General features: G+C 40.8%; 1 protein-coding gene across 1 annotated transcript; it reads left to right on the top strand.

Annotated features, from left to right (window-relative positions):
• Positions 1-12,769: 12,769 nt before the first annotated feature.
• On the top strand, positions 12,770-14,875 carry cxcr4b (chemokine (C-X-C motif), receptor 4b). The gene is made up of 2 exons (XM_054615227.1): positions 12,770-12,860; positions 13,228-14,875. The coding sequence occupies exons 1-2, from the start codon at positions 12,846-12,848 to the stop codon at positions 14,350-14,352; spliced, it is 1,140 nt and encodes a 379-aa protein (XP_054471202.1). The 5' UTR covers positions 12,770-12,845; the 3' UTR covers positions 14,353-14,875.
• Positions 14,876-17,592: the final 2,717 nt, after the last annotated feature.

The following is a 17,592-nucleotide window of genomic DNA, read 5'->3' as shown; positions in this document are numbered from 1 at the left end:
GGTAAAAATTCATCCTGTGCTTTCTGTCCGTCAAACAACCTGCAGCCTCTGCAGCCACATGACACATTTCATCACACATTCTCTCTTTGTCTCCTAAGCACATGGCTCAACCGCTGTAGTGCTGATGACTTAATCACCTGTGGCTTTTTTTTTTTTTTATGCAACTGTAGTCACAAAGGTCAGCTCAGTTCTGGCTGAGACTTGAAATCGTTTGTTGCGTAAGATTTCATGACAAAACACTCTGTAGCCGTGTCGACAAGAGAGAGCTGGTGCTGTTTTGACACAGTCTGACGCCAGCGTGACAGCATGAGGAGACAAAAACAAGCTTCTCTGCAGCAGTCGATAGTTCATCTTTTTCCAAAACTCTCACGCAATCCGAGATGAGGGAAGTGCGACTCGGGCAGGCGATGGCTGCTGCCCCGTGATCCGTGGCAGAGTGGGGGTTTTGATGTGTGGGAGGTTATTGATCTCACTGTGGACATCTGTGGCATCTATCAGGAGGGCTGTCGGTCATCAGAAAGGGGAAGTGAGGGCCAAGTGGAGTGGTTTTTATGTGCGTACGTGTGATGAAGGGGGCAGACAACAGCAGCAAGACAAACAGGTTCACCCTCAGTTCACCCTGTTCCTCTACATAAGCAACTTGTTTTTGTTCCTCTCCGTCCCGTCTCTGTTTATTTCCCCGTCTCTGTCCCTGCAGTCATACATCTCTACCACCCTCTCTCCATCGCTCAATGCTGAATGTTTTTACTGGATGAGTAAAAGTCTTAACTCTCAAGGATTTAAATCTAAGTTTTGGAGTTGTATAAAAAAATAAAAAGGCAGCAGTAAGAGAGATAAGCAGAGTATCTGCAGCTTTCATTTAATTATCGAGGCGGTGGGCTTGCTTGGGCCAAAATTTGTAAATGGTGCCAACTAAATGCAGAACAGGGTTTATGCTTCACATTCCTTGGAGATGCAGCCAAGCCGCTGGCTTCACATGCGTTTGTTTGTTGAAGATTTTGTCCTGATTATACGAGGAGGAAAATGTTGAAACATCAGTAAACAGCGGTACTGACACTCTCACAAAGTATAGATTCAATAATTCTCCTCTGTGCCGTGCATAAGTTTGAGTAAGGTTTAGAGATGTTTTGAGGGCTTTGAATGAAAGCAGTTTACGTGAAACCACATCACATTATTAAAGGACAGAATAGAGACAGCTCGGAGACAGATCGAAAGCACAAAACCGGTGTATTATCATTATCTATTTGGGAGAGAACAAAAAAGCCCTGCAGATTTAGAAAGTTGATGATGGAAGAAACTATTTTTCTCAGCATATTATGATGGCAGCCAGCCGTTGGGCATTTAAACACAGTAAATTCAATGAATCATTGGGGATGAGAAAAGCAGAGCCGATGAGGAAAAGTAGCTGCGCATGATGTCGGGAAGGAGAAAAAGGGAAAACGCAGTGGGTGTTGCGTGAGTAATCATCACTGGAGCCATGTCAGAGACTACAGACAATGTTGAGTAAGACTAATAATAAGTCTGAACAACAGAGAGGTGAGTGAGATCAGGTTACAGGTGTAGGAGAAAGTCTGTTGCTTTAAGTTTACCTTCTAGATGTATGCTTGTGAAGACATGCATGGAGTAGGGTCCTGTTAAAGATGAACTGCTTGCGTGATGAGGTGCGATTCAATTTCCATGTTAACAGGAACAACACAAGTTAAAACCCTTTCGTGTCAGCACAGACATAACAAAGAAACCAAAATTTTCTGTTTGGTAATATTATTAAATCACCATATCAACCAGGACTGTATCTTCAAAGGAATAATGTGGCTGGGGATTTGGGGAAATATACCTATTCGGTTCTGTTGAGCGTGAAATGAGAAGAACAAAAACACTCGTAGTTTTTTTTTTGTTAGTTGTAGAGATGGAGAAAGGAGACAGTTAGCTTAGCATAAAGACTGTTAGTCCAGTGATTTTACAGCCAACTCAAGGAGGCGAGTAAGTGTATTTTCCAAGATGTGAAACTATTTGTTTAATGATTAAAACTTTCAACCTGCAATAATAGATTATTGTATATTAATTTACACTTGGGGTCCGCAGAAACACATTGTTATTACAAAAATATCTACTATAGCCACCTTAACTTTTAAGATAAAGATTTACAAACAGATGGGAAACATGAAAGTCATTTCTGATTGAATGTTTTACAACCGAGTGAGTTATAAAGAGCTGATCAAATCGGGAAATCTCACAGAAATTTGCTCCAGGGCTGCATTCCCTATCTATTTTAGCTAAGGACACATGGGGAGAGGAAATTTAACCGTCCACAAATTCCTTGTTTCAACTTCAGACAACCCTAAAAAAAAGGGTGCTCCTGTCTGACTTATTTATCTTGTGAATTTTGCCAAACAAAGATGTGGATTTTGACTCTGATACAGTTTATGTGTTCACTCTGAGGCAGTTCATTAAGTTATTTGCCTGTAAAAGCTTTGGATGGATTACCCCACATTTATTAAAAGTAAACACAGTACCTAACTCCCTGAGCTTTGTGAGTTTAAGTGAAATATACGTGAAATGTGTGTGGTAGATGAATGGCGAAAGATAGTGTCTTTATCATCCTCTGTTAAACTGGTTAATGCTTTTATCTATTGATATTTCATTGGAAATAGACAAGCATAAAAAAACAAGCCCACGTCACATGGCAACTCATGACCTTCTGCATTTACATGGGGATGAACGGAAACAGGAACTTGCACTTTTGTTTACGCAGAGTTGAGTTTGACAGAAGTGCCTTGTATACACTTTTTCCATCAACAGATGTCACAAACAGCAGCAGACCCAAAGTCACAGGACATGGGGGGATTTACAAAAAAGTCATCATTTCTAATGTTCAGCTGAAAAGTTACTTCTGTCAGTGCCCCAGACGACTCTGGACATTTATTTGCCCTTAGATGCTCAGGATACATCTGCTGATCAATATATATATATATATCAAAGTCTCCTAATTTAGTCAGATAACATGAAAAACCAGACGGATAGCTCCCAAGGGGGACAGGGGCCCTCTTTAATTCTATTACTCTGTGTGCACACACACACAAACATACACACACACACACACACACACACTCACGCACACAAACACGCACATCCGTCCAAGATGTAAGCAGCTAGTGGATACCACAGAGAGTAGTTCTTACAGATCCAAAGCTGCCCCCAAGGCAAGAGGCCCATGATGGATCAGACGTTGATTTGATTTGAAGTGAGTGTGAAAGCCGCCGTCCGTGCCCTCTGCCAGAGAGGTGAACCATGATTGAGCAATGGCTGTCTGGAGGGTTCACTCAGGAAACTGTAAGTGGACAGGCTGGACCTTCTGCTAACAATCACCTTTTGTACAAATCGGCTGGAAATGAATTGTTGATTCACAGAGTGGAAACAAGAAACGAGTCCCAGCTGCCAGCTATTCCACCTCACCACCTCCAAGCTGTTGCTTCTTTGGACACACAAATAGACACATGCAATATATATGTTTTTAAAAAATTGTTTTGCAATTACAGCACAGCATTTAAATTGAATCTGTATGAAGCAAAAGTTTTATTGTAAGTATAACGTCTTTTTTGCAGTTGGTTCACATGAGAGAATAGATCCCCACACCTGAGATTCTCCTGTTTACCCACAATAAGGTACTGGTGTCAGCTGGTTTACTTGCCTGAAATCTTCTCCACCTACACAAAGTGATGAATCACAATTTCACAATTTGTGTCTGCTAAACAGCAGTTAAAAACAAAACTCTATCCTCCAAAGTTTTTCTCTTATTTTCACACAAAGCATGGAGACACATGAGGTTGGTAACATCACATACGCAGTGGAGAAAGAAGTATTCTGATCATTTATTTAAGAAAAGAATCTATAAAATACCTCATGCATTACTACATGCAACACTTTCATGTGTTGGTGTGGGCAGGTTGAGCTAATTTCAACAGCTTTACATACTGTTGAGTTGTTAATCTATTATTCTGAAAAATAACTGGTGATTAAAGCTGTTAGATTGATGTAGTGGAATAAAAAGTGTAGTAGTTAAGTGAATTAGAAGTATACAGTAAAGTAGCAGTAAAATATACATAATGATACCTAAGTACAGTAGTTGAGTTAATGCAAATTTCCCCGCTGCGGGACTAATAAAGGATTATCTTAATGAGCTGCATTCAACCACTGGTTTCCTGACGTCATGTTACTACACCAAAGACATTTCCTCACTGCTTCTAATTTGAGGTTAACTTTCTCATGGGGCCAGTTTCTGAGTTAAGTACTTTGCATTTTCTTTCTACAAATGAATCTGTTTATTATTACTCTCGGTTGCCACAACATTGATTCAACCTGCAACCAGTTCACAAAAGTTTTTTAAACTAACTGTTTGAATTACTTCAGGAAACCCCCTGTTATACAGTGGAAATGGTGTGATTTGCACCCGTAATCCATCTGAAATAAACAGAGAAAAGCAGAAATGAAAACGAAAACGGAATATACAGAAACTAACCGTAGGGCCTGTCATCATAGGGTGCAATGGGGCTCGTCGTAACCTTAAGCCATTGTGGATATTGATCTCTGGGACAGAAACGCTGCGTCAAAGGGCGCATTGCAGCAAAGATGGGGACAAAATCGAAATAAAGTAAAGATTTCAAGGACTAGCCCGTGTAGGAAGTAGAACATGGAGGTTACTAGTTAGTGTGCAATAAACACTTCAAAATACACAAAGGTTTATCTAGGTACAAGAGGAAGGTAAACAGTGAATCACGCCAGAGCATGGAGCTAACTGAAACACAAACACTGCTCTCGCTGTCATACAGATGTTATTGATGATAACCCAGAAGCTTTGTTGACACTCCTGATAATGACACATTCTGCCAGCTGCCTCGGGGCCATCCTCTCTGGCCACCACAGCTCAAAGCAAATATCCAAGTGTCTCGCTGCTTGACAGATAATAATCAGTCCAAACAATATGAGTTCATAGGAGTTTGCTCCCACCTGAGGCCTGAAAAAAACCTCTGTCTGTCCCGACAAAGGCAACGCTCTATCACATCCTGCTCTTGGAGCTTCTGTTGATAAGTTATGCACGCTCGCTGCTAATAATTCATTATTTGATATTTCCTGCCTCATTGTTTATCAGAAGAGTGTGTTTTGACCAAATCAGTCTGCTGAGGCTTGGGGGAGATAAAAACATCATTTTACATATGCATAATGCGAACAAACAGCACTGCCGAAGTAAGACTCCAAACAAACAGGGAAACAAACAGCACCTGTCATATCCTGATCAATCACCTTCCTGTGGGAATACAGTGCTATTGGTATGCTGACAGAGTGACCAGCACCCGTCCTATTTCCTGTCATAAAACATCTCTAAAGCACGGACGGGCAAAATAATCAAAAAGCCAGAATAAACGGATGCTGGCGTAGGCCCTGCAAACCCAGATGTATTATTTACTTCACATCTTTGTTTACACAAAAACACAATAATCCTCACAGATTTAGGGCCGTTGGGGGGGGGGTAAGAAAGGCAACGCTTTATATCAGCGGAGGGATCTACAGTCCTTGTGGTCTTTAGAAAAGCAAAGAATTCAATTGTGCAGAGAAAATAAACCCAAAGGCAGCTGAGTACAAAGGGCCGGAGGTCCCAAGCGAGCGCCTTTAGGATGCAACCGAAGAGTTGGCTCGAGGAGGAAAAGTCTTTGGCTGAGGGAGCACAGAGAGTTGGTTTGTTTCTCTATAAATCCTGGTATTTTTTAAGTCACAGGGGGCACCCCCTGTCTGCCTCGACACAAACGAGAGGAGAAACAACCCCGCGACTCCTTTCATTGGCATTATGGTGTTCTTCTTTTTTGAAATAATACACATTTCAGACTAAGATTTCTTCTTTGTTTCCACATTCTCAGTTTTTTTGCTGAAAAGCTCCGACACCACAGGCAAAGGAGATGACACTCGGCAAACCGATGAGTGTACCTGCATTCACTCCAGGTGAAATACATAAAGTTGGCACATCATATGAAGGCTCCAGCCTGATGAGTAGACAATGACTAACTCAGTGACTCATCAACTGAGCAGAAAAACAAAATTGATTGTGTTTAAAGACAGCGATGTTTTTTACTACCCACTGCTCCTTTCCTGGAGACTGTAGGAAGAGGAAAATAAAACGACTATTTGTTTTCTGTTAGCTTCAGGCAGTCAGTGTAGACGGTGTCATCTTTCAGACAAGGAGGCACCACAGGGGCGGTAAAGCGTCCCTCTGGCCAGGTCTGATAGATGCTCCTCTGCTGGTGCTTTGTTCTGGTCTGGTGCTGGACACTTGCCCGCCTCACTCCAGACCAGAGCCTTATGTCACTCGTCACAGGAAGCTGATTCCATCGACAAGGACGCTCATATACACGAATCCAGCTCGTCAGCTTTCCATCAGAGCGTCTCAATAATGAATGAAGCCTGTCGTCTTGTGCTGAGTGCTGCTATAAATCAGCACTAAAAGCAAAGTGCCAAAGGCGATTGTTTTTTTACGCACAGAGCGTCTGTGAAAAAGGTTAAAAATGTTAAGCTTACGTGAATATTCTGACACAGAAAACAAGGCTGAGTGAGAGAATTGCCCTTTACTGATTTTGAGCCAGTATCTGATATCCTTGCATGATTTGACAGGAATAGCCACCACTTTGGCTTAAGAAATTCAAGGTAAAACAAAAGTGCATCATTCAAACACATATCATAACTAAAGGAATCCTTTGCCGATTGAAATACAACCAATCGTGCATGTGACTGGTTTAAAATCATATGTACAATAATCAATAAAAGTGTAAAAACAATGCATTTGTGCTACTGACGTGTAATCTTAAAAAAAATCTCCTTCGAGACTCATGATGGCAGAAGTAATGAGGCCGTCCGACTCGGCAGCAGGTTTATTGGTCACTCGACTCTGGAAAGCTTATCTGCTGTCATCTGGTCCATTGTCCCCGTTATCTGAGGTGATCAGGGCTGAGCTGAGCCTCTCTGTTCGAGTTTGAGCCTCCTCCACCATCCACACAGGCCAGATGGAGGACCTCCACCTGCAGAGAGCCTGAAAGAACGCTCCCTGCGATCTTCTGTGTCATACAAATACAGCAGAGGGATTCCCCAGGGTCTGGAGAACATAGTAACTGGAGAAACTCATTCAGAACGTCATTGATATTCTTACATCTGCTGGTCTCTGATCTGCTGAGGAGATGACAGTTATATAACCTTGTTTCTTCAGGAAAAGTCTGAAAAGAACAGATCTTTAATTGAACATCTAAACTGTCATGCAAATGAATGCATTCAAATCATCTGAGCAAGGCAGTTTGCATTGTATTTGTATTGCGGGTAGACATGACAGATAAACCCTCCATGGGGCTCCAGAGGCCGTTTGCCAGTGTTTTAACACTGTTGTAAAGGCAAACCACAATGGAGACGTTGGTGTGAAAGGAAAAGGAACCCCGGTTGCATTTATCATGGACTCATAGAAAACACCCTTCCTATGCAACACCGAGTTGCATTTCTCAACCGGCCTTGTGGCTTGCTTTGGATCTGTGCCATGTGTGGAATTATATTTCTCCACTAACTGCTCGAGGGCAGTGTCACCCTTTCCAGTTTTTATTGGTTCATGCCCCGTTTTCGAATTCTGCAGGGACTCCATGTCAGGACAGGCAGCAGCAGCAGGATTCAGGGTAATCAGCGTGAAAAAAAAGAATCGCCCACCAACGATGCAGACTAGGGGCTGAGGAGGAAGCTTGCTGGTATTCCAGTAAGAAAAAATGAAAATAAATCACTTGTATATTGGTATCCTGCTCTCACCCCCAAAATAACACAGCACTAAAGTTTGTCAGAATGATGCATAGATTTTAAACTGACTATGGAGTCTCAGAAACAGATATTTAATGGCCCCATTAACATCCACAAAGGTTAGAACTCTTTCTGTAATTGACGGCTTCGGTGTCATTCCTAAGCGCACAGAACCGTTGTACCATGGCAGGTTATGACATATAAGAAGTCACAATTCTCTCCAGGGACGTAACTCATGCATCCATCCAACTTGTTAATATAATTCTAATAAATGTGTCACGGAGGGGGAAAAAAATCACATGCTTCAGATCATTTTAATGTAATTTCAGTTGAGCACCCAGGCTGTTTCCACACAACATTTGCATGTCATATTGAATTCTCTGGGGTATTGTGACCTTGATTGAGTTTTTTTTTTTGCAAACAGTACACGCAGCAGAGTAGGAAGTTGAAGAGGGTGCCTTCCAAAGATAAGCAGCAGGCTTTGTCTTTAAAGTGGGTCTATTGTTCAAATTCAAGCTCCTTCTTCAAACACAAACATTTAAGCAAGCAAGCCGGATGCTTTTGCAAATATTTCTCTCTTGTTGAAATATAATCATTATTATTTGTCTCTGCCAACATTGTGAGAAAGAAAAAATGTTTTCACTGGCTTCTACATGTCACTCAAATCAAGCCTCTTTGTGAGATTAAGGTCTCTTCTCCACAATATTTGCATTCACGATTAAAGTGATGTCATTAATCGTGTATCGTTTTTCTGGAGTCATGTTTTTTTTGCCTGATGCCTCTCGTCTTGACAGAAGACAAAACCCAAACAAAAGGATCAGTGAGAATGAAGGATGAATCTCTCACCTTGGCTGAGGAGCGCCGACTCCCCCACCAACCGAACAGACTTTACAAACCAACCAGGGAGAGACGGAAAAACAAAGGCACCCCTATTGAGCCTTGGCTGATAGAGAGATAAATAAGTTATGCATTCCTGTCTGAATAATGAACGTGACACTATGCACAAAAATGCAGGGACATTCAGATCATCTAAAATCATTTCAAAACAACAAAATCCACACTTCAGCCCCCCTTACTAACGTTACAGAGGTCACATAGCTTTCCACACAGATAGGCAACACATGCCACAAAGTAGATCTAATACTTATATATTTATAGATTCAGTGGGGATTATAATCTGAGGTTACAACATGAGATGTAACTGCTCTGCAGGAGCACTTCAAATACCGCAACTTTTTAGGTACACTGCAAAAAACGCCTGCATGCAACACATTGGCACACATGCAACACATTGGCACGCATACAAGTTCTTCTGTGTGTAGCTGAAATACGCAAACCACTTTTCAGTGCTCAGACAAGAGATTAAAGGTAGTTACCAGAAAAGCCTTTTATGCATTTATGGGAAACACCCAAAGTCAGCTTCAACAATAAAGGCTGAATGGTTTTTTTTGTATATGTGGTGATTGAAAAAAAAGTGAAAGTGATATTTGAATAGAGGTATCATTATGAAAAATGATCCCGTGCCGGCTTGCAGAGGGGGCCGGGATGAGTTGAAACGGGAGGGCTTTGGTGTTGACTGAACAGCGCTGCTCATTCTTCTCTTTATCTCTCCGGCATTCTTCTGGCTCATTTCAATAGCCATTCTTCACCGCAGAGCCCCCTACGCTGCCGTTCACACTTCTTGTGATTTGTATTCTAAGTAGCTCACAGATCTTTTGTATTCCGGGCCGATAGCGATCTGAATCCTCACGCTGACAGTGGAGGCTGCAGATATCCTGCAGAAGCCTGAAAGAAAAAGAAAATAAATGGTCTCATTTATTAAGAGGAATGAAATCTCTTTTGTTGAAATCCTACAAAATGATAAGCCCCATGTACACACGGACACTGCGGATGATGAAAGCAAAAGGAGTGCACTGATTATACCTGAAAAGCTACAAAGCAGAGTACAAACGCTGCACTGGAAATGTTGGGTTTTTTGCCCTTTTTTAAATGTATGAATTCAAAATCAATTGAACGTTTATGCCAAGAAAAAAGGAAAAACATTCAATACTTTTGTCTCGCCAATCAACATACAGTATCTGTACCCAAGTCAGTATTTTGATGAATCTGAGCTTTCTAGTGAAATTCCACTTCCAATTTTAGTATTTTCCTAACATCTCTGAACATTAACTTAGTTATGACTCATGAACTGTTCTGACCTTGTGAATGCTTTATTGTTGGTGGAATTTTGTTGAGTTTTAAATATGTGAGACATTTCCTTTTCAAATGTATGTTTTATGTAAGGATGGCAAAGTGATGTTTTACCATGTAACTGCTTATGGGAATTTGAGCAAAATTTACAGCTGTGAAAAACGTATTAACGCTTCAGAAGAAGTGTTCCCGGTTAGTCAGTGGAAATCCTCCTTTATAGTGAAAGCGATAGGGAGTGTAAAAAGAGAAATACTGTATGTCATTCAGCACACAGATGGAATTCAAGAGTACTGCTTGCAGGCAGATAACAGAGAAATGGTGTGCATCTGAATGACATTGATAAGAACGTCATACCAATACAGTGGCCTTTCTATGAGCTGCAGATTCCCCCTGTTCCTCTCCTCAGGACTCCAACTGGAGGAGGATCTGAAGACGACAGACACACACACACACACACACACACACACACACACACACACACACACACACACACACACACACACACACACACACACACACACACAGGATTAGTCTACAACAAACTGTCTTTGAATGCTCTACTATTGCTGATTATTAGATTATCCATTCATCAATGTTTCGGTATTGTATTAAAGTCATAATCACTGAGCTCTTAAATTATTTTTTGTCTGCATTTCTTGTGCTCACATCAGTGTGGTGTTTCAACACTGCATTTTCAACCGATTGCTTGTAAATCAAACTGTGTGAGTGTTTCCTTTTCTGCAGTTTCTAACTACCCCTGTTCTAAGAAATCGAAAAGAAAAATACATCCTTCACATTGGGGGAATTTGGTCGTACAAGACAAGGAGTAACAGCAAATCTTTCGTGAAGTGGCTATAGATTACATCTTTTCCATCTAAACGTTATCTTCAAATTGTTCAACTCAGTGTCAAAACAAAGTTATTATCATTTGATAATCTGCATTAGAGAGGATAGTTTAGGCGTCAATAATTCCTAGTACAGTCACAACACAAATGTCTGTGGTTATTATCTGATATTTTACTAATAGAAGGGATTTTTATGATTCAGCCATGACTTTAATATTTTTCCAAACTTCCTCATTTTTTATGAGACCCTTATTGTACAGATTGACATCACAGCTCACTGCTGGTGTTTTGGGGGTTTTTCAGATCACACCATTTTGTAATGTGCTGTAGCCTACCTTCAACACAGTGATTTACAGTTGCTAAATCTTAATCATACCTTAATTTACCTCCTATATAGTAGGAAAAGAATGAGAAATCTTTACAGTGCTGTCATCACAATATGATGAATCTCATAAATAGAAGGAAAAAAAGCATAATCTACTAATGCAACACTGAAGATGAATATAAATGCAATTTAATAAAAGAAGAAAGGTTGTTTTGGTTCCATGGCAATGTGCTGATGTCAAAATATAATGCTCTAAGAAACCCTCTTTAACACGAGGGGGAGACATCAGAGATCAATGATGCAGATTGACTCACTGAATCTATAACTGCTCTCATATATCAAAGACATAGAGAGACTATTTGCATGCCACATGGAGGAGATTCGGTTTCAGACAACCGTCAGCTTCGTCTGAAAGCAGTTTCGTGTGGTCCTGGCCCTGTCATCATTCCATAACTGAAATCAGAGAGGGTGTGTAAAGCAGTGAGAGAATGGATGTTCTACACTGTGAGGCTCGATAGCCGTTTGATAGAAATCCCACATTATAGGGTGTGTGGTTCTTTTCAAATCAACTGGGGGTCATTTAGCAGTTGGCAGCGCAGACTTAACAGCACTTGAGAAGAGACAGGGTGTGTATAAAAGGTGAGGACAGATTCAAACCTGCGCTGATGAAAACTGTCATCAGACACAGTTATAAAGTGATTTGTAGAGATAAATATGAGGCTGGGAGAAGTCCCTGAACGACCAATATAAATGTCATCCTCGCCTCATGCAGAATGAGGAGGGAGGTGCGATTTATGAGGCTGCTGCTGAGCTGATGATATAACGCCAGAAAAAAAGCATGTGTAATCCAAAAATTACTCCAATTTTCCAACAGCTCTCCTGAACAGACATCTGAAACATAGTATCAATTACTCGTGAACTTATTGAACTTAACAGCATATTTATCTGCCGAGGTAACATCGCAGCATGCTATGTTTGTGGGTCTTCAGTGCACTTTACAATAGTTCACTTTTATATGAGTTATATGTCCAATGAAATCCCTAGTGTATCTATGATCTTCATATGGTGTTCCTGCCTCCCTTCATTGTAATACTACTATTATGATGTTAGTGTAATGTCATAAGGTTTATCAGGCTTTATTCTTTCCCCAAAACATATCAGAGGATTAGTACTTGTTTGCAAAGGTCTTTCCATCCTATTGCATTGAACCACTCAGAGTTAGAGTCAGCATAAATACACTGAAGATGAATCTAAGTGTTGTGTCATTAAATAAATGTCACAGTTGCCCAATACTAACAACACACTCTCCAACAGCAGTCCTTTCACATGTTTACTCCAGAGACTCGCTTCAACGTTTTTTTGTGTGTGGGGGGGGGTTTACGCACACAAACTTTCACAAACTGCCGCACTCACCACAAGCAATCATTTGGTTTTATAGTCGACCCGTTTTTGGAAACGAGCGCATCCTGCCGCTCCTCCTCCTCCTCCTGGGGGCGGGGGCGGGGTCAGGCGCACCGGTCCTCCTCCTCCTCCTCCTCCTCCTCCTCCTCCTCCTCCTCCTATATATATATATATATATAGAGAGAGTTGTTTGCTTATGGACTGGCAACTGATCAACCCGCTGCAAGCACACAACACACGCTCAAGTCCTGAAGTTAGGTTATCAGAACAACATGGACAACATGGAGGTGAGTTCCTTTATTGGTATTTTTCTCACATGTGGCAGTGCGGACTGCTGGAGGCTGTTTAATTGCAATTAAAATGTTCAAATTCATTTTAATTTATATATATTTTTTTAATTCGTGTTTACAGTGCTGTATAATTAACAATATTCATTTTTTTTTTTATCATAAACTGCTTTTTAAATGTATACATTCAATGATAAAATTACTTTGAGAAAAGTTAAATTCAAAACTTTTAACAAACTCTAAAGAGCAGACTGTATTTCAAAGAAAAGAGGTATTGTGTTAAGTAATGTGAACAACTATCTAGATCCCAACTGTTTTCTAACTTTTACATTCCTTTTTTTTCCTTTTTTTTTTTTTTTTTTTACAGCTTGACATTTCATTCGACTTCTTCGACAACAGTACTGACAACATCTCAGAGGAGTCTGGAGAATTTGGCATGGACTTCCCAGAGCCATGTGGCAGAGCGCTCAGCAACGACTTCAACAAGATCTTCCTGCCGACAGTTTACGGGATTATATTCATTCTGGGCATCATTGGCAATGGATTAGTGGTTATTGTCATGGGCTATCAGAAAAAGGTCAAAACCATGACGGACAAGTACCGGCTCCATCTCTCTGTGGCGGACCTCCTGTTCGTCCTCACGCTGCCCTTCTGGGCTGTGGATGCAGCCAAGAACTGGTACTTTGGGGGTTTCCTCTGTGTGTCCGTGCACATGATCTACACAGTGAACCTGTACAGCAGCGTTTTGATCCTGGCCTTCATCAGTCTGGACAGATACTTGGCAGTTGTGCGAGCCACCAACAGCCAAGCCACGAGGAAGCTGCTTGCAAGCAAAGTGATCTATGTTGGTGTGTGGCTGCCTGCGGCTGTACTGACTGTGCCTGACCTGGTGTTTGCCAGGGTGCAAAACACGGGCTCTTCAAACTACCCCTTTTTAGACGAAAGCATCGAGACGGCAGACTCCAGGATCATCTGCCAGCGCATCTACCCGCAAATGCACAATGCCATTTGGACAGTTGTTTTTCGCTTCCAGCACATCCTGGTGGGCTTCGTACTGCCCGGTCTGGTCATCCTCATCTGCTACTGCATCATCATCGCCAGGCTGTCGCAAGGCTCCAAGGGCCAGGCTCTGAAGAGGAAAGCGCTGAAGACCACGATCATCCTCATCCTTTGTTTTTTCTCCTGCTGGCTGCCCTACTGTGTTGGCATCTTTTTGGACAACCTGATGATGCTGAATGCGTTCTCTTTCTCTTGTAACCTGCAACAAGCGGTGGAGAGGTGGATTTCTATCACAGAGGCGCTGGCCTATTTTCACTGCTGCCTTAACCCCATCCTCTATGCTTTCCTGGGAGTGAAGTTCAAGAAATCAGCCAGGATTGCACTGACAGCCAGCAGCAGATCAAGTCAGAAAGTAACTCTCATGACCAAAAAGCGAGGAGCAATTTCATCCGTGTCAACTGAGTCCGAGTCCTCAAGTGTTTTGTCAAGTTAACAAACAGTCAAGCAGCCTTGATACTCTCAGGAGAGAAAACAAAACTAAGCTTCAATTTCAAAGAACTTACTACATTTGTACAGATGTAAAAAAAAAAGAGTTTTTTATACTTTTTCATTTGTTCGCCTTGTTTACTGCAATTGTGTTCTTATTGCAATTTGTGCAAGTTTGATGTTCTTCAAAGCAGATTTTGCCTGCAGGCAGTGCCTCATTTTCATTCACTCAGCTTTACGATCAAGAACCATTTTCTCTATTTCCATCTTTACAATCTATGCTACTGTATCAAAGGTCAGGTAAACAATGCCCTACTCTGTTTTTCATGGATGGTAGCTGCTCTTAGACATAGTACTGTACATAGTTTGTAGCATTTGTGTGTTTGCACTTAAACTGTGTGATTTTCTGAAAGCTGTTATTTATTGCCGTCATTCACACTGGACGTTTTGTTAAAAAGAACGAAACTGCATGCTGCTTTTTTTAATTGTTTTTACCATTTTTAACCTGTTTTTTATGTAAATAAATTTTAAAAAAAATTAAATAATGTGTGGTGTGTTGTTTTCACCTAAAACCAGCTCCTCCTTCCCTCAGGGGTTGGGGGATGAGATGTGTGTGTGTTGGAGGGAGGGGATGTGGGGGGAGGGTCAACCCAAATGTCTCCACCTGATCTGGCTAGAAAGCAGAAGGAGGGCTGAGCAGACAGGCCCTGTAATTGCAAGAACATCTGTGCAATTTCACATCTTAAGCAGCCATGACACAAAAGCTACAATCTTTGGTTATAATTAGCAACCATATGGCTCCTAAACAAATAAAATAGCATGTTAAGTTCCCCTTTCATTTCCACTTTTCTTTCACAGTTAGCAAGATATACTGCCTCTATTATGATTGGCTTGTAAACAAGTGTTATCCTAATTCACTTTAGTGGGTCAGTGGGTCAACTGAGCTATTTCAAAACATAATAGTATTCAGGAGTAATACATTCTGAAAATGCAAATTGGCACACATATACTTTGTTTAGCACTCATGCAATATATCATTGGCAATAAATCTCGTAGAATTACATATGACAAGATAAGACATAAAGTTGACAAGTTTCGAACACAGACGCTGACATCAATCTTCTTGTGGGCTCTTCTATCTTCAATACATACTAGAGATTTAATCTGGGTGTACTCGTGAGAGGGTGATGGTCAAGTTGGAGACCAAAGGAAGCTGGCAACAATGGATGTCAAGGAGAATGAAGTCGTCAAATGGCCGCAGAGCAGTGTAACGCTGGCCTCCATTCAAAGCTCCAATGGAGAAACATTTCCATTTCTTTACATGTAAAAAAAAAAGGTGTGAAGTGTCCCCATCAGGCCACAAGGTTAATGGATATTTTGGGGCTCTGGTCTCTCACAGTGCAACGGGATAAAACAAAAGGTGCTCTTTTTCAGTATAAAATGTCTCCAGCTGTTTCAGAATTAGCATAAGAGCTGCGCTGCCTCAGTCTGTGCAGGGACGGATCTGTGATTAACACTTCAAGTGTTCAGATGAATCCGCTTCAGTGGCTTCTTTCACCTTCATCAGGAAGGGGTTGTTAGAGGCTTTAGGATCATATCAGCCACCATACACATAGCATATGCACAGTAACACAGTGAACTGATAACATGGGGGATAATATGGATATAAATTACATGTCAGATATCCCAAATATAATATATAGATTCAACTCTAAACCTTTCTTTACAATTCCCCTTGATATATAAAAGCTTTATCTCATCTTATCCTAACCATGATTTAAAAACTTTGATATCATTTGCCCATAACAGAGGCTCTGTAAAGACCACAGGAAGGACATGGTTCACAAATACACAACAATATGAAATAATGTCCCTTGAATTCACCACATCTCAAATTTTAGTGATTTTTTGGGTCCCTTGGATTTGTTTCATACCATTTTTCTAAATACTTAACCATTATGACCACAAAAAAAACACCATCCTTCCATCCAAATTGTCCAAAGTGCCCACTTGAGTGCACAAACAGTACTCAGGGCCCCTTTGGGAATAAACCATCAGTCGCAAGAAGGTGTCCTTTCATTCATAATTAAAGCCTTTGTTCTCTCTGTATGATGAGAAAACATTCACTGCTCAACAACATATATTGCCTCCTCCATACTAAAATCTGTTTATTAACACAATAATATTCTCATGATACTGTAGCCATCTCTTGCAAAACCTCAACATAAACTTCCTGTGCAAATTTGTTGCAAAAATCCAACCTTTCTGACATCTAATATATTAGTTAAAACAAACTCATGTGTGTATGTTGAAGAAGTCAAGAGTTTCTTGTTTGTTCTGTGGGTTAAAGGGCAAAGCTGTTGAACTGGAGAGGAACTGCTTTCTACTGGTGATTCATTACCAGTGTGCGTCCAAATTTCTAATTGCAACTTGAGTCACTGTCCAGAATGTGTATGGCCTCATTAAAGATTTGTTGTTGAGAAGTATTAAACTTCGAGTGACAGTATAACTACCAGTAAGTGCAGAGATTGTGTTAAAGGCCTTTTGCTAAGGATGAAAAGAAAATAAATACCACAGGTTCCATTTGGGCAGTGACCTGCTCCACTAATGGTTACATTGTTTTGGTTTGAAAGTGAGTAGCAGGAAGGCTATTTCCTGCATCAGGAGCTCCTGTGGCCACAGCCTGAGAAAAGCTTTGATGACCCCCCACTGTATTCAAACCACCAGCACTCGCTATGCTCGGACATTCTTGCAAAGGTCACTGGATACCTGGATGCACTTAGTGCACTCGACCAAAGGCATGAAAGTTATTTCATACAGATTGTCACTTTTAGTGTTCAAGTGTATATATAGATATATATATATGACTACCTTGTGACCAGACATGGAGGTGTTTGAATGCATGTTGTTGTGGGTGTGAATGTTGAGTTACGTACTTCAGATATTTAAAAGTTTAAAATACTTTAGACCACAGGCTAAGATTTGATTTTCTCAAGGTGGTCATTTAACCATTCCTATTATTTTTGGCATGTAGGCTCTTACTCTATATCGGAAACAGAACTACACACAAACTATTACATTTATCATACACACAGTCAATCATTTATAATGTTTTAAATATGTGCATAACACGCTGGATATACAATAGACATCTCAACATATACATACTATACATAATCATCCAGTACCTATTCTTTGCCCTATTTGTATCTTTTACAACATGCAGAACATTTGAATTGTAAATTAC

This window comes from Anoplopoma fimbria, chromosome 16, assembly GCF_027596085.1.
Source record: "Anoplopoma fimbria isolate UVic2021 breed Golden Eagle Sablefish chromosome 16, Afim_UVic_2022, whole genome shotgun sequence".
Taxonomy (NCBI): domain Eukaryota; kingdom Metazoa; phylum Chordata; class Actinopteri; order Perciformes; family Anoplopomatidae; genus Anoplopoma; species Anoplopoma fimbria.
The sequence above is the reverse complement of the archived record's forward strand: the minus strand, read 5'-3'. Positions and strand labels throughout refer to the sequence as shown.